We start from the raw sequence: 18248 nt of genomic DNA, 5'->3' as shown, positions 1-18248 counted from the left end.
TAGAGTGAAAAGACAACCCACAGAGTGGGAAAACATTTTAGCTAACTGTCCCTCAGACAAAGGACATATATCTAGAACATATAGAGAATTGAAAAAAATCAGAAAAAATCAGTCCAAACCAAAAATGGGCGTGTGAGATGAATACACACTTCTCAGATGAAGAAATACAAATGGCAAATAAATACATGAAAAAATGTTCAACATCATTGATCATTCAAGAAATGCAAATTAAAAGAACACTGAGATTCCATCTCACCCCAGAAAGAATGGCTACTATCAAAAATCAACCAACAAACTCTGCAGGGGCTGTGGGGAAATAGGAATCCTTCTTCACTATTGGTGGCAATGTAGACTGGTGCAGCCACTTTGGAAATCAGTCTGGAGATTCCTCAAAACATTAGGATTAGAGGTCCCATTTAACCCAACAATTCCCCTTCTAGGTATTTTCCCAGGAGAATTAAAAAACATCATACCACAGTGATATGTTTATAGCAGCATAGTTTGTCATAGCAAAATCTTGAAAACAACCCAAAGGCCCATCAACTAAGGAACGGATAAAAAAAGTTGTGGTGTTTTTATACAATGGAGTATTACTCAGCTATAAAGAAGGATAAATTTGAGGCTTTTATAGATAAATGGATGCAACTAGAGACCATACTCATATGTGAAATAAATCAGACCTGCATATGTAATACCATATTGTCTCCCTAGCATAAGAAATTGAAAGTGTAAATAACATCTTAAAGGTACAATAGATATTGTGAAAAGGGAAGAAACCGCTCAATAGGAAAGAACAACTGGGATGCAGGAAAGGAGAAAAGAAAGAAGGAAAGGAAAAAAATACATGTATATATACACAAGATAGCTAAGATAATTTTACTACTAATTTCTATTGGTTTATTGAAAGGAGCAGTTAATGTTTGTTTGATCAGTCTTGCACACCTATATCTGGTAATCTGAGCAACTATTTTGAAGATAACAAAAGTAATACACTAACCATTGTTTTCCTATCATTTTGTTTTGAAATTCTGTATCATTTTTATAGTTTTCGTGTTGTTTTGTTTTTGTCTTTGTTTTTGTTATTTTGTTCTTTTATCTTTAAAATAAAAAAGAAGAGAAATTTTTTGCCATTATGTAGGTTGTCTCTTCACCCTGTTGGTTATCTCTTTTGCTCTGCAGAAGCTTTTTAATTTGATTTAATCCCATTTGTTGACTCTTGGTATCATTTCTTATGCAATCTGGGCTCTGTTCAGGAAGTCCTTGCCTATGACTGTGTCCTCAAGAGTTTTACCAGTTTTTTTCTTCCCGCAGATTCCATGTTTCTGTCTCTATGTGTAAGTCTGTGATCTGTTTTGATTTGATTTTAATACAGGGTGAGAGCTACGGATCAAGTTTCATTCTTCTGCACGTGGGGAACCCATTTTCCCAGCACCATCTGTTCAGGGTGCTATCTTTTCTCTAGTATTTATCGTTGGCCCCTTAGTGTTGATTTTGTATCCTGCCACTTTGCTGAATTTGTTCGCTAAGTGTTTTGGATCTTTTATGTAAAGCATCATGTCATTTGCAAAATAGGATAGTGTCTTGGTTACTTTTCTCTCGTTGCTGGGACAAAATACCTGATGCCCAAAATTAAGGAAGGAAAAGTTTATTTTGCTTACAGTTCGTGGAGGTTTCAGTCCGTACTTGGCAGATTATAAGGCAGAGTGGCACATGGCAGAGAGCTACATCTCAGGGTGGCAGAACACAGCTAAGCACCCAGCATACACCAGGGAGGAATGGGGGAGGAATGGCCTCAAGCACTCTTTTCCTCTCCCTTACATATGCAAACTATCCATCCCAGGGCAGGTGCAGCTCTCACACCCATAATTAAACTCTAAAAGCCTGCCCCATGGCCACATGAGGCTTTGGGGGGACACACAGACATAAACCATAACAGATAGTTTGGCTTCTTCCTTTCCTGTTCAAATCCCTTTCATTTCTTTCTCTTGCCTAATTACTCTGGCTAAGATTTCAAGCACTATGAACAGACATGGTGAAGGCAGCAACCCTTGTCTTATTCCTGATATGAGAGGAAATACTGTCAGTTTTTCCTCATTTAGTGTGATGTTGGCAGAGGGTTTGTCAGTAATGGCTTTTATCTGTTTAAGGTAAGATCTTTCTCTGCCTATTTTTGTCAGGATTTTTAACATGAATGGATGTTGAATTTTGTAAAGGCTTCTTCTGCATCTGTTGAGATGATCGTGTGATTTTTATCTTGACTTCTGCTTATGTGGTGTATTATGTTTATCTATTCACATACGTTGATTTACACATGATAAAGCAACTTGGACATGATGCATGGTCTTTTTAATGATTTGTTGCATTCTGTTTGCAAGTATTCAGTTGAGGATTTTTGTATCTATGTTCATTAAGGAAATTGCCTGTAGTTCTCTTTTTCTGTTGAGTCCTTGGTACCAAGGTAATGCTAATTTATAATTACTTTTAAACATAAAAGTCTCATGACCTATTTATTAGGGAAATTGGATGGAAAAAACTGGCGGGGGCCAAAGGCATGATGATTGTAGCTGTGCTTGTGCTGCATGGGTCGGTTAGGCTGAGCCTCTGTGCACCGGGGTCATGTGTGAACATATGCACGGGTGAACATATGTGTGTCAGCTTTCTGTTGCTGTGACAAAACACCCGAGAGTAACAAAGGAGGAAAGGATTCTTTTGGCTAGGGTTTCAGTCCATGGTTCACACTTGGGAAACCATAATATTAAAATGATGCCCGACCCCCTTCTGTTCCCTCTGCCAACATCACACTAAATGAGGAAAACCTGACAGTATTTCCTCTCATATCAGGAATAAGACAAGGGTTGCTGCCTTCACCATGTCTGTTCAATATAGTGCTTGAAATCTTAGCCAGAGTAATTAGGCAAGAGAAAGAAATGAAAGGGATTTGAACAGGAAAGGAAGAAGCCAAAGAGAAAGAAATGAAACTTAGAGAAAGAAATGAAAGGGATTCGAACAGGAAAGGAAGAGCCCACACGGTCTGTAGGCCTGTGGTGAGGGTGAGCATCATGGCGGAGAGTGTGTGGCGGCATAGAGTGGACCCCCTCATGGCAGACAAGAGGCAGAGAGAGGGAAAGGGATGGGGGCAGATGTAGCCCCTAATGTCACCCCCCACGACCCACTTGCTTCAGTTAGGCACCCTTCTGTTTCCATCCTCTCCCCTCCCATCCCCTCTCTGCTCACAAATTCTGAGCTCATTCTGGATCCATCCACTGATGAAGGAAGAGTCTCGATCCAGTCAGCTCCCCACGGCAGCCATCTTTAACACGAGCTTTCAAGGGACATCTTGGATAACAGCCACCACAGTGCATAAGCATGGAAGTACACCTTGACTCAGTTCACTGTTGGCACTCCTGTGCAAGATGAAATGGAGCCACAGGGTGTAGAGGCCACCAGCCAGAAGGGAGCTTGAGTGCCTGTGTTCAAATCACAGCCTGCCCCCTGTGAGCTGTGTCCAGGACTAAATGTTTACCTCCCTAAGACTCAGGTCTTTGTCTGTGAAACAGGCTTGATGACAGACCCGCCTTGTCAGTTGCTATGGAGATTTGGCAAGACAGTGCACACAAAATGTGTAGAATCTAGCAAACATGCATTAAGTTTCAGGCGTCATTTTAATATTATGGTTTCCCAAGTGTGCCCAGTTCAGTGTGCCCAGCGTACTGGGTACACACGTGACGTCTCTGGCCAAGCCCTGTCCTCCGGTTATGGACTCTTGGAGCCCTCAGCGCTGGTCATGCCACAAAGTCCCATTCATGGTCTGCCGTGGTCCTCTCTCAACACAGGCAGAGACCTTCCTGTTCTCACTGCCCATGGCACCACAGGGCTAGTCCTCTTGGGTCACTTGTTAGTTTTTATTTATTTATTTTACTTTTTGAGGCAGGGTCTCACTATATAGTTCAGCCTGGACTTCAACTTGCTCTGTAGCCCAGGCTGGCCTTGAACTTGCATCAATCCTCCTGTCTCAGCCTCCCAAATGCTGGGATCACAGGCATGCACCACCACGTCCAGCTACCAGGTCATTGGTTAAATGAATGAATGAATAGAAAAATTAGAATGCACATGTATGCAAAGAGGAGAAAATAAAAATCACTAATTCTAACATCAAAATATTGAGACCCACTGTTACACTGTGTTATCTGTCATTCCAAAACTATATATGTATGCACACATGCACAAGCATTCTCTCTTAAAAAAAAAACAGCTTATTGAGCTGTAATTGATATTTTTAAAAACTGAGCATATTTCATGTATACATTTCAATGAGCTTAGATATACTCTTTCATTTATACCTATTTTTATTTAAAAAGGGGATCATATAGCTCATGACTCTTTAATCTCTGTTGTCACTCCTTAATATATTGTTAATGTTTCATATAAATTCTGCTACCTCATTTTAAAAAACAAGAGCACTCCTTGTTGTCTTGTAAATTTTACCACAACAAACATCTCAGTACCTGCTTATGTGTATCACTTCAGGACTAATGTTTTAGTATAAAATTCTAGAAACTTTTGAGAAGATCAGGCATAAGAATATGTGTTTTATCTGTTGCTTTTTTTTTTTTTTTAAAGAGAAACGTATGTACAAAGTGCTTGCATGTATGCGTAGAGCCGAGGCTGGGAGGGGAACTCCCACCCAGGAGACCCTGGTTCCTCCATCCCTGCTGTCAAGGTTTAGGAACTAGGGTTAGGATTCACGTTGAAGTCCAGCTGCCTTGAAAGCTCCCACACTGTTCAAGAGTGATTTATATTTATGTTCTTTCTCTTTCCCACTTAGATGAGAAAAGCCTCCTCTCCCTGTACAGGCGCTAAGACACCACTTTCCTTGGCGTGGGATTCAGTAAGTAGCACTTGGCTTTCTCTTTGTGACACCCTCCTGTGCCATGCAAGAGTGCCAGCACACTGGGTACACACGTGCAGCCCAGTAACTGTGTATTTCTTATGTTAGGTGGAAGAAATGGTTCATGATGCAGTTGCTAAGAATCTACAAGCTTTTTGTAACATGCTGCAGTCATATGACCTCAGAGACACAGGGTTCATCACTCGGAATCATTTCAAGAAAGTCATGCGCATATTCTGTCCATTTTTAACAAATAAACATTTAATAAAGTAAGTTTTCTGATTACAGAAGTAATTTACTTAATGTTTCTCAGCAAATACGTTTAATAATCCTAAGCCTTTTTCTACGTATTTTTCCAATACTAATAGGGAATATTGATAATTGAACAAAATGTTGAAAAAGAAATCAGCCCTAGGGCTCGTGGGCAGTTCAGCGGTTTCAATCCACAGCACTGAATAACAAAGAAAGATGGAAGGGAAAGGGGGAGGGAAGGAACGAAAGGAAGAAATTCTGCTATATCAGTGGTTTCCTACATTTACACAAAATGTTTACGTAGGCAAAAATTCCAATATAAGTACTTACATGATTCCATACCCAAATTTCTAATTTTGAAAAATTCATTTTTACACTAATTATGTCCTTATTTAAGTAAGCTGCACATGTTAAAATAATATAACTGGATTAAATTCATCATGTGTCAATATCCATGAGACCACCACAAGATAACAGTCAAGATGTCACGTATTTTCACTACCTTACACCCCTTTGCCGTTCACTGCTCCTTTCCACCCATAAGCCAATATCAGTTGGCTATCACGGTAGATTTTTCATTTCTTAGAGTTTTCCGTAAATGGGAGAACACAAGATGTTCTCTTTTTTGTTTGACTGTGTTCGCTAAGTGCAATGACACTGAGGTTCAGGCATGTTGTCAGATATATCAGCAGTTCATTCCTTTTCATTGCTGAGTAGTACTCCATTGCATGGCTTCACTAATTTGTATACACATCCTCTGTTGCTGGTTTGTTTCCTGCTTGGGACTATTACAAATAAAGCTGTATATACTGTACAACTCTCTGTGTAGACATACATTTTTATTTCTCGTGGGTAAGTGCCTAGGAGCAGAATGGCTGGTTCCTCTGGTAGCTGTGTAATCAATTGCCAGCCTGCTTTCCAAAGTGATCATACCATTTTACATTCCCACAGGCAGTGGGTGAGTGCTACAGTTACATCTTCAGCAATGCTGGGGGGACAGAGTCGGTACTTTTGATTTTAGCCACTCTAATGGCTGTGCTCTATTTTTCAAATTCAGACTCTGCTGTAAGTTTCAAGATATGACTTCAGAAAACATCCTTTACAAGAAGTTTTTGGCATGCTTCAGAATAAATGCCCCCCCTATGGTCTCTCCGGTTCTTGTTCCAGAGGATCAGTCGAGAGAACGCTTTCAGAAAGGAGGAGAGTGGCAGCCGGCCCTCTCTGAGAGGTAAAATAAAGCGCAAGGAAAGATACACTCAAACCACAGTGCCTTGCGGGGAACGGAGCATTTAGTAAATATTTGTTGGCTGAATATTTGAATAGTTTATTATTTAAATAAGAAAGATGGCATGCTCTCTGTACAGTGATTAGAGTCAGGGAATTTTAGAGCAAGCAGAGATTTAGAAATGACCAAATTTGTATGTGAATTTTTAGAAACGCAGGCACTGGTGTTTCAGAGGTGGAGAGTGCTCTCGGATCATTCACACACTTGGTGGCAGGGCTGGGTCATAAACCCAGGGCTCATCTCGCAGAGCTGTCCACTACTTCGCTGTTCTGTACCTTGCACGCACATCTCTTCCTTTCCAGAAGCCCAGGCTCTTTACCACCATGTAATATTTATTGCAAAACATACCAGCAAGCCAGCTACCATTTTCTAATGAGAATAATAGAATTATTAAAGTAATTGTCAACTTGAATCATAACAATAAAGCACCATTAGTGAATCTATTAAAGAAATTGGACCCATGATTATTCTAGATCTTCCTTTTGGAAAATACAGGTGTCTTGTAATGAAAAGATATTATGTTAACTTGCTTGTTCATGGCTTACCATAAATCTGTGGGAAAGGTAAAACGCCACACACTTCACTCAGTTATATTCCTTTTAAAAAGTTAAGTATAGAGCAGTGGGAATATTTTAATGATATGCTAATGAAATGTGAACCTCTGGCTTTCCAATAGTAGCTGCTTTATAAGTGAGCAGGAAGATGGTATTTCAAGAGAAAGGTTAAATATTCTGTGACAAGATATGTCTGCTTCCTAAAGCCCAGGAAAGAAGTAATGGCAATTAAGCATTTCATAAAATGTTGTAGAGTTTCATGGAGACCTCCTAAAAGTCAGAAGAGAAGGGAAGAATGGAAATCCTTCTCCTACCGCGGTCGGAGATCTCTTTTATTCCCCCGAGTGGAACCTGTAATCTTCTAGCGAGCTAACTAAGGAAACAGTAAGGAAATAATTCTCTTACATGCACACACACATGCATGTGTACCTGTCACACGAAATGTACATTTTATACATCAAGTTGCTTTCATCGATGAACTCAGAATAACTGTGCCCTCTCTTCCTCTCTATAGATATTTGGTGACTTCCTTCATTGAATCCCCACCAAAAGGCCTGTTCCTCTAACCTGAAGCTTTATCATGGGCCTTAAATGTAAATTTTCCCGCTTCATAAAACCACCTTTTTTTTCTGCCACATGTGCCTGGCCTCACGCTGTTCCCTTCCAGCCCCAAGCACCCTGGGAGTCTTAGCGCAGTGGTGATGAGAGCGCCCCCTTCAGGCCCCACCCGCCTGCCGCTGTGCCCCCGCGGACTAGGGAGCCTGCGTGTGGTCTCTGTCCCTCCACGCCAGCTCTGAGTGCTTGCTTGTGATTTCAGGACGGAGCCCACCAGGAACAGGACCAAGAACATGACCAAAGATGAAGTCACTGAAAAACTCAAAAGCTATATCAAGTGGCAGGACCCAGCGTTCAGAAAGCGATTCCTGGACGTCAGCCAGGGCCTTCACAGGAAGATCAGCCTGCGTGACTTCAGGAAGGTAGGGCGGGTGCTCTGTGTGCTTTGTCCCTGCAGGGCAGGAATCAGGTGTGTCCCCGGGCAGCACAGATCCACTTCCAGGCGTCTTTCAACGAATGGAAAAGATTCTTTTGGCCAAAAGCTGTCTTGGGCGAATTTCTCCAGAAAGAACGAGGCCAATCCTGGGTACTTCACCTTCAGAGAAAAACTGACCCACTGTGGCTCTGCGCTGCGTACCTGGGGTCGGGGGGCAGGGTGGGGGCGGCAGCTCAGAGCTGCTCGGGCGCCTGCCTGCCAGGGAAGGGTCCCCACGATGCTGCGATCGCAGAGCTGGGGTCTGTTCCTCTAAAACGTGAAGAAAAGCCTGGCAGTGACGTTCGGGGCGGGCTGGGTGCTAATCTGCATGCGCTTGCGGGAACCGGTGAGCTCGTGCCAGGGGAAGCTCCGCGGGAAGGGCTCTGCTCAGACTTCTCGGGAATTAATTTCAATGATTGCTTAAAATTGCAACTCCTGCCCCCCTAGCTAATCAGCGTTGGCTATTTTTAAAGAAAGCGTTTCGGCCTCTATGCCGCGGCGTCCGGGTGGAGAAGAGCAGAAGGTGGTGGTGAGATCTGACCGTTTCTCTGGTGCCCGCCTTGCGCCAGGCACGGGGCCTGGGTTTGTGGTCCTGTTGCTCAGCCTTGTGGCACTTCCTCGCTTTGGGGTGGAGTACACAGGGGGGGTTAGGCGGCTGTCCAGAGCCCAGACCCTCTCTCCACCCCCAACACAACAAAGCAGAAAGATGACGTCAGTGGTGAGGGTCTGATGTCATGTGAGCAGGACATGGCGGGGACCAGAGTCACCACGTGCTTAGAAATCAGGGTAAGGAGGGGAGGGACGCAGTGATGGCGCTGAGATTCCTGGTGTGACGACCGGGTGGCTGGTGACCGCTCGCGGACGCTGTGGGTGAGAGCTCCTTCAGTGGGGTGAGCGGTACCAGTGGGGGCCGAATTGTAGGGGTGGAGAAGTAACTGCATGTCCGTCACCTGACACTCGCCCCCTCTGTTCCCCTCTCCTGCACCCCAAGTGACCAGCACCAGCCGCCCCTAACGCATGCCGGCCTTGGATGTCACAGTGTCCAGCAGCCTCGTGACTCCCCAGCTGCCTCCAGCTTCTGAGAATGGAGTGCTTGTCCACATCTGACCTGTCAGACAGGGAAGGGACTGCCTTGGGGACGGTGGCGGCAAAGCTGGACTAATTCTGGGGACTGTAAACTTGCCACCTGGCCCCTCTCTCTGCTCACCCGGGACACCTGAGGTCAGGACAGGGTCTTCCGTCTCATGGATCATGGTTGTGTTGAACCCTGTGGCTCCGTCATGCACAGCCTGGCCCCCACCTCCCCTGGTGCCCCTGCCTGCTCCACTTCTCCGTGACAGGGCCACCGCGATGCCGACATCCTTTCCCGTCTCAGTCAAGGCAGCCTTCTCTGAGTTACTCGTGGCTAACGCCACATAGTCTATATGGGTCCTTCTCTTCCTCCTCCGGCCACACCCGACTCATCTGCAGAGCCCGCTGGCTCCCTGCAGGATCGCTGTGGAAAGTGGTGACTCCTCCCTGCCCTGTTGTCTCCGATCCATCCCTCCTACCTGGTCAGGGCTGCTCCTCCCTGGTCTCACACCTGGCCCCACCACACCTCAGCCAGAGCCACCCTTAAACCAGAACCCCTGCCCAGGCCCTGCCAAAAGCTCTTGGAGGCCCTGCGTGGTCTAGCAGGCCATTGCTGCTGACCCCAGCTCTCCCCACTGTCCCTTCCCCCTGCTCGCCACCTCCCAGGGCACCAGCCTCCTGTCCCTGCCACCGAGGCTGTTCCATTCCTCACAGCCCCCAGGTCCTTCGTGGCCCTGGTGTCCCCACTGCAAACACTCTGCCGCACCTGCCCGCATCCTTTCACCCGCTTCCCTGCTGCCAGGACACTGTGTGCACAAGGTGTCCTTCCATCTCCCCCTGTCCCCTCTGTCTACGTCTTCCTCTGTGGCAGCACACACCTCCAGACAGACCAACACTGCCGTGTCTTCTGCAAAGTGAGCCTGCAGTGAGGAAGGAGTCAGGGAAGAGCTAACGTCCCTGTGGGAACCCTGAGCAGACGCCACCCAAGAGTGAGGACAAGGGCATTGCAGTGCCCGTGGCATTCCCAGAAGGGAAGCTGCCCCTGTGCCCATCTGCACGGTGTTCCTGCCCCCAGCTCTCATACCCATCTCTGCCCCGCAAGCTCCTCCGGGGGGACAGCTCCATGACCGGCTATCCTGCTGCTGCCCAGCCAGTGACCATCACAGCGCTCAGCTCCCTCTTCCGGCCTTGGCTTCGTGGAAATTTCCCTGCCAGCTTGAGGTGGCCCAGGGCAAAGGGGAGAAGGCAAAGCGGAACCCTAGAAAGGACCTAAAAAGGACCATGTCCCCGGCTGCTGGGACAAAGTGTCACATGGGGCTTGTGAACAAAGGACATATGCTTCTCGTGGCTCGGGAAGCTAGAGTCTGGGATCAGGGCCATCGTGGTTGGGTTCTGGTGAGGACCCACCAGGCTGCAGGCTGCTGTCTTCTCATTGCGTCCCCAGATGGCAGGAAGGGGACGAGAAGCCTCCTTTACAGGAGCGCCCATTCCACTGACGTTGGGGGTCAGAATTTCAACATCTGACCTGGGGAGACACAGCATCTAGTCCATAACCAGACCAACATGCAGGAAAAAGTTTGGTGTTCTGTTTTTTTTTTTAACATGAAAATTAATTCATTATAGACACAAACAGGCAAATCACGCCCTGGCTCCCTACCTAAGGACTTGCTGAGTTTAGCCTCTCACGAAAATCCTGCTGTGACTGTCCTCAAAGGCCTGCAACATGGGACACCCTGTGGTGGCTCTGGGCTTGAACTCTAAGCAGTGAAGCCTTATATAAACATACATCATCACTGTCAGTCAAAGAGATTGCTTATAGATCAGGGTAAACTGTGCTTTTCTACTGCCGGAGGTATCAGAATTAGGAAAATCACAGAGACAGCAAAATTATGCTGTGGACAGCGAGGGTTTAGGTTAGAAATGCCACAAAGCATCCAGACGGTTAGAAATGCCACAAAGCATCCAACACTGAACTTCAGCATCGTGAAGGCTTTGGCATCGATTGACTTCTCCGGAGACTTTTATGTAACACCGATGATGACGGTGATGATGGAGGTGAGATGGTGCTGAGATGATGATGGTGATGATTACCGCCACTGGAGAGTGCTGCTGCTGCTGCTGACTTCCTCTAACAATCAAGCGCTGGGGAAGTTAGTTGCTTTACGTGTCGTTTCAACCCCCCACCGCACCCCCAGCCCCATGAGGTGGGGAGTCCAGTGTGCCTGCTTTGCAAGAAAGGAACCAAAGCTTAGGACTTAGGTTGGGAGCTCAGTGTCTCTCAGCCCCTCCGGAAGTTGGAATTGGATCTGTCTCCCTCTCGGTCGGCCTCCGACCCTCCCTAGGTGGACACAGGCCTTGTTAGTGTGGCGTCAGCCAGCTGGATGTCACATAGCTTGCTGGGTGTGAGGCAGGTGTGCGGGGCATGCTGCGGCTCGCTGGGTGCCCTGTGGCCTTTCTGGGGTACCGCAGACCCTCTGGGTATCGTTTGGTCTGGGTGGGGTGATTCTCGCTAGCTGGGTGATGATGGTAGCAGGTTTCAAGGCCGTGTCCGGCCTTGGGGCTTTGTGAGAAGGATGCTAACTTTTTTTTGGTTCCAGGAATCAAACTCAGGCCCTCGTGCTTGCCAGGCAGGCGCTGCACCCCTGAGCTAAGTCCCCAGCCCCAAGGATGCTGGCTTTAATAACAAAGCCCCTCAGCTTCTGTCATTATGATCTCTGACAACAATGCTCTTGTCCTCTCTCTTCCGGGTCTGGCAGCAGTGAGGGTGGCGAAACAGTTTCCTGCCGGGGGAGGTGGGGAAGAGCCCCAGGTCGCACACTCCAGCTTGCCTGGCTGCACCCGCAAACTACTGAGACTGGGCAGCGCTTGCCATCTTCCTGGATGCCCTGAGTTAGAGATGTTGGCTTTGCACCCTCCGCAGGCGTCCCCTCCCCCTGCCAGGGCAGAGGGGAGAGTCGAATCTGGAGCTGGGTGGGGTCTGCCGGGCACCAGGTGCCGCTGCCTGGACGTCCCTGAGAGGAAGTGTTGTCACATCACACCCACTCCAGTCATCTGTCTTCTCCGTTTGTCTGATGTGTGTAAGGCACGCAGCACCACACCAGCCGACCTCCTGCACAGGCCGAGCTTCCGGCGACGTCTGCATCTTCTTTACCAGGCGGGGCAGGAGGAGGCCCTGGAAACCTCTGAGTCTCCCGCTGGTCTCCTCTCACAGCAGCCGCTGCCCTGCAGCCTGTCCCTCCTGCCTGAGACAGGGCCGTCCCGAGCTTCACCGAGGCAAAGGGCCCCTTGTGACTTCTGTGCATTGTAAATTTGTCTAAGCGTTGGGCCAGGAACTGGTTGCATGGCAGGAAAACTGAACTTTCGGGGAGATAGAAACTTTGTTCTCCTTCTCTGGGTGGTTTCTCTGCCGGACTCCCTCTTGTGCATATCCCGAATTAGCAGCTCTAAAAGTGTCCTCGCTCTTCTCCTCCCCACCTGCATGAGGCCAGGACACCTCGCCTTGCTTAGCGGGATGTAGCTTCCCCCCTGTCCCCAGCAGAGCACCGCACTCCCTTCTGGCTGATCAGACCCGCGCACCCCGGAAGTTTGCCCCTCCCACTCCTCCTCCGGCAATCCTAACCCCACCCTGCGCTCCCTGTCAGACAGGGACCCCATAGTAAAACAGGACCTGGACACCGCCGGGCATCTCTTAGCCCAAGGGTGGAGATAATTAAGTTAGCAACTACGACCTAATACATTTGATTTTTTTAAAAAGACAGATAGTAAATATTTTCGCCTCTCTTATTTTAAATCTTCTATTGGGACAGTCACCTCTGTATAGTAAATAAAACAGATGTTTAAAGAATTCTTCATCGGTCTAACGGTCAGTTCTATGAGGGGAAAACTGCAGAATTAAGGGAGCAGTAAGAGGGACACAGCTGTTCATACTAAGTGACACCTGGATGCATCCGCACGGTGACAGAGGCCAGAGCAAGAGTGGGCGACCTTCGCGTCTGCACCCGGCCGGAGCCCAGCCAGGACCTCAGGCTAAAGGCGTCAGACCTCGGGCTGCGTTTTGGCCGCTGTCACACACTGAGCCCCCGGAGCTCAGCGTCATCCAGAGCAAGCGCTAGAGCTCAGTGACTGGGGGCGGGAGGCACACGCAAGGGAGGAGCAGGCAGTGTTTGGTCCTGGAGCTTCCCGTTGCAGACAGTGTCCTGGCTCTGTGGACGTGTGAAGGGAGGGGCCGGCCTTGAGGTTCCTCACGGCTCACGGCATCAACCTGCACCCCGCGTGGCCATCAGGGGTCGGTGTGTGTGTCTCCTTCCAGCAACGCTCCTGGGCCACAGGCCCCAGCTAGGTTCCCTGGCACAGAGCGGTGCCCGCATCAGCAAGTTCCAAAGGGCAGGAGGAACAGCTGAACCAGTGCCCGCTGACCCCTGCTCTGGGGCCTGCCTGGGGCCCTCCTCCCTGCTGGCTTTGTCTCCTAAGTGCCCCGGAGTGTGGGGGCTGCCATCCGCAGAACAGCCCGGGTCTGGAAGCAGAAGCCAGATTAGGGCGGGCCCCCCAGTTTTCATTTTGCAGGGCACTGCCCAACGCAAGCTTCGCTGGTGCGACCTCTGCTCAGACCAACCCGACTTCTCCATCCGACGTCCACTCCCAGAATCCTCTGCCGGCCTCGGGGAATGGGCAGCTGGGTTCACCCGCGAAATTCGCACCTTCTTGGACTTTGAGTACCTTTGGTCCTAACTGCATCCTTGGCTCTCTGAGGCTTCTCCAGTGTCCAGAAGTTGAAGTGTGTCACTTTATTAGTCTTTTCAACATGACAACTTTATTGGTATCATTATTTTCCTTATTGTGTGTTTGTTTTAAATGTCATTTGTTTCTGTTGGTATGTTGTTTTCTTCCTTCTACCTGATTTGGATTTAACTTGCTTTTTCTAATTTCCCAAGGTAGAATTTTAGATCAGTGATTTTCAGCCTGTATTTCTCTAATGTATGAATTTATAGCTGTATCTTTCCCTCTAAGTATAGGATCAGCCACATCATATGATTATTGGTAAATCTTCATTATCATTTAGTCCCAAATATGTTACCATTTCCCTCGTGATTTCTTTTTCTGTTTTTTTGAGGCAGGGTCTTGCTGTATAGTTCAAGCTGCCCCTGAACTAACTATATAGCCCAGGCTGGCATCAAACTTGCGGCAATCCTCCTCCCTCAACCTCCCAAGTGATTTGTTCTTTTTTTAATGGTTTATCTTTAAAAGTTCATCTCGAAAGGTGTTGTGGTGCATGTCCATAATCTCAGCACTTGGGAAACTGAGGCAGGAGGATTGCTGCTAGTCTGAGGCCAACCTGGACTACAAAGTGAGTTCAAGGCCAGCCTGCACTGCATAGTGAGACCTTGTCTCAAAAAGACAAAAAAGTGCATCTCACTTCCCAACATTTGTTTTCTAGTTTACCTTTTATTATGGATTTTACAGTTGATTTTATTGCAATCAGATAATAGATTTCTTTTTAGTAGTGTATTTTAATTACATAGAACAATAGGTTTCACTGTGACATTTTCACTATGCACAGAACACACTTTGCTCACATCTACCATTACTCCCCCACCTCTGATAGCTTGTCGTACACTTACACATTGTGAGAACATAATGTTAAGTGAAAGACGTCAGACACATAAGTTTAAATACTGGGCTGGGGATGTAACTCAGCGGCACAGCGCCTGCCTGGCAAGCATGAGGTCCTGAGTTTGATTCCCACTACAAAAAAAAAAAAAGAATCAAAAAAATACTGCACAGTTTCTCTTATATGAGAAACTCAAACTATTTACACAAATAAAGAGCAAAATAGAAGATAGATAAAAATAGAAGTTCAAATAATTGTTCAAATTATTGTATTGTTTCAAAAATATTTAATATATATGCTAATTTATTTCATTTATTCTTCTAGTTTCTCTTAGTTCATTGAAAAGAAAGTTTGGTGCTAATATCTGTTTCTTATTCATAAGAGAGCCTTTTGGTTATATCTTATACTCTGAGTAACTTCTTTCAAGGTTATGATGAACAGTGTATTAACTACTGTTATTCTTTTATTTTATTATGAAATTGTTTTTATTAAAAATATGTTTAAAGATTTAATGCATATTACCATATTACATTTCCAAAGAACCTATCAAATTTATTCCTATCAGGAATGTTTGGGAGTTCCTAAGATCCCAATGTTTACCAACTTTGAGGATAATAGAAATTTTAATGTGTGCTAGCACACGATAGTCAAGATTATGTTCATTATTTTAATTTGCATTTCTGATCCTTAACTTTCCAATTGGCTTCTTGGAAGAGTTTTTATTGTCGTATATTTAAAATGTAAATGTTTAATTCACATGGAACTTGTTTTTATCTGTGGTAGAAGGTGGAGCTCTTCCATGTGTCCCTGCTGAACTGAACCATTAGCTTTGCCATTTATGGGCTTCTTGCTGTACTAGGTTCTACATCTGAAAGCTTCTGCTCTACTAACTTATTCATCTATTTCTATATCAATGCAAAATGGCTTTTAATTTACTAAAGCAGATCTCTCCTCAGCTTACTTCCCTTCTGTATATTCACAGCTTTTATAGGGCCAGGCTTGTATTCTGCATATAAAGCTTAAACTCCTATCCAGCCCCTGCCACTGCCGCAGCCCCGGATTTGTTATAGAGATCATCACCAGACTTGCATTAAATTTATTTATTAAAAGCATATGTCAAAAAAAATTTTAAAAAAGCATATGTCTTTTTGAAGTCAAGAACAAAAGATGTGCAAGAACACAGAGCCCATGTTGACAAAGACCCCAGAACCCTCAAGGTCGGGGGGCACCAGCTCGGTGCCCCTGAACCTCGGGCCCCAAAGTCTGTTGCCACTGCTGCCCTTTGAACAACAGACCTAACTTCCGGGGCTCAAGAATACCTCCCCGAAAGGAGGAAGGGCCTGTGTGCTTTATCTTCAGTGTTCCAAGTTTGTTATTGAAATATTGACTTCATTTGCCAAGGAGCAGTGTGAATTTACATCTGTGTGCAAACGAGCAAGGTTGCAGTGTTTGTCTCAGAAATCAGCCACGTCTGCTCCAAACACTAGTTATGCCTGGAATCCCCTGGACTTTGAGAAGCTGTCAGATCACCTCCACTTTTTAATTCTCAGACTGAGGCTGTCTCTTGTCACCGTTTTGAAGGTTGCAGTCGGGACCAGCATTCTGTCACTCTGTGTCATCCTGTGCCGTCTAAACACAATTTCCGTCTTGTTAGGTGCTGTAGGGCCAATATGCTTAAAAAAGAAAGCAAACAAATGAAATCAGACTGTCATCATTGTCATCTTCATTCCTGCAACCGAAAAGGAAAGAAAAGACTAACGTGGAGCAAGTTCACAGTGGCTGCGAGCACACCAACTTCCTGTCCGAGGGTCCGAAGTCGGGCACTGAGGCGGGAGAAAGGGTGGTTTCTGAATGTGCGGTGCTGCCCCATCCCCTGTGGACCTCATGGGATGAACGCGGGGACCACACAGGTCTGACCTAGGGCCCAGGCTTTCCTACAGTCAGGGGAGTGCTGGGACGGTGACCATGGTTTCCTGCCATCAAGGCATTGCTGTCAGCGAGTGGAACCTGCAGCCCGAGACCCAGAAAGGGTCTCTGAGCTCAGGCTCCGTTGTTACCCCGTCTGCTCTGTGAACGCAGAGCTTCTGTCACACGGCCGGATCTGAGTGCCTGCATGGGCTTGCTGTCACAGCCCCGGGCTTCCCTGGCAGTTACACCCACCAGGGTTACTCCATGGCTCCGCGCTGCTCCCCCGCAAATGAGGTTGGGCCTGCCGCTCTCTGGTGGCCCCCAGGGCTGAGCCGGGAGCCGGTGTCTTTTTGTGCAGCCCAGCTGATGTGTGTCCCTCTCGCTCTTAGCAGCTGCGTCTTTCTAGGACACGGATGCTTGCTTAGCCTCCCTATCCTCCGACCTCTTCCTTTTTGCAGTGGAGTTGGTCATGCATTTGTGGAGGTTTCGCTGCCAGGAGTAAGTCAAAGAACCTCGGGAAGTCACAGTCCCTGCTACGTCGCCAGTCAAACCCTCTTTCCTGGCAACCCTTGTGAGGCTCTCCTTCCTTCCTACCTGGGTAGTGCCAGGCCCAAGCGCTGAAGCCAGCTCTGCCCCTGGCATATTCTGTAAGGCTCTCTGTGCTCGAGATATCCTCCACGCTGAGCTCCCCACTGCCTCTGTGCACCCCTCTTCTTATCGGGGGCGCTCTGTGCCCCTCAGCAGCAGCTCCGATCTTCACAAAGAGAAATCCCATGACCCTGTCTGCACCCAGAACCTGCACCTGCCTTGCAGACCAGGTACGCCAGCAGCTGATGTGACCACGTCCTGTTCACCTTTCTCTGCCTTCAGAGATTCTGTCTCACTGGGGCCACGTGGCTGAGTCTGAGTGATCCTGGAAGCATTTGCCAAAAGAGTTCGAATTTTCTACCCAAGTCCCAATGAGATCTCTTGCAAGTTGCATACTCCTTCCCACTGTGGCACTCATGGCCCCAGTGCCCCTCAATCATCCCAGTGGATGCTTGGGCCACGCCTACATCCTGGAGGACACAGCTCCGTGGGCTGCGTGGCTGGGACAGGGGATGTCACTGGAAGGGGAGCCAGCTCGTCTGAAACTCTACAGGAGACAAAGTCTCTGTGTGCCTGTTTCATTCGTCTGCCTCTAGATGAATAAAGAAATAGAAACACCATTACTTGTGAAGAAGAAAATGCAGGACTCTCCTTAGTTTTATCCCAGAATAACTTTATCTAGAGGATTTCCAGGCAGCGGTGGCTAAAAAACCAGCACCCAGATTCTGTGCCCCTGAGTCCCACCTTCTCCCCAGCTTGTGTCCTTGATGTCTCTGGCTGAAGTATGCAGGGAATCTGTCCCTTGCTTCTGTCTGACAGACGTCTCAGGAGAGAACCTCGCTGAATGTGGTGTTAAGGAAGGAACGGTGAACAGTCCATGGCGGGGACAGCGCAAAAACGGTGAAGTAACCCAGTCAGAGTGTGTGCCTTGAGGCTCACAGCCGCCGCCACCTCGCAGCCCTGGTACCGCCCCCTTCCCTCCTGTTCCTTCCGTGTGTATTACAGCACAGCGTCTTCTAGTCCTGATGTTCTGACCCCGGCCACCCCGGGCTGAGTGAACACCT

General features: G+C 47.4%; 1 protein-coding gene across 1 annotated transcript in view; it reads left to right on the top strand.

The window, feature by feature from the left end:
• Nucleotides 1–18248, top strand: part of Efcab6 (EF-hand calcium binding domain 6) — a 214376-nt gene that overhangs the window by 118640 nt on the left and 77488 nt on the right. Inside the window, exons 15-18 of the mRNA XM_005379444.2 lie at nt 4826–4888; nt 4997–5157; nt 6198–6368; nt 7797–7956. Coding sequence (XP_005379501.1) covers nt 4826–4888; nt 4997–5157; nt 6198–6368; nt 7797–7956 — 555 coding nt within the window. The remainder of the gene's footprint in view (nt 1–4825; nt 4889–4996; nt 5158–6197; nt 6369–7796; nt 7957–18248) is intronic.

The sequence above is a fragment of the Chinchilla lanigera genome, unplaced genomic scaffold (genome assembly GCF_000276665.1).
Source record: "Chinchilla lanigera isolate Chin_1 unplaced genomic scaffold, ChiLan1.0 scaffold00012, whole genome shotgun sequence".
NCBI lineage: Eukaryota > Metazoa > Chordata > Mammalia > Rodentia > Chinchillidae > Chinchilla > Chinchilla lanigera.
The sequence above is the reverse complement of the archived record's forward strand: the minus strand, read 5'-3'. Positions and strand labels throughout refer to the sequence as shown.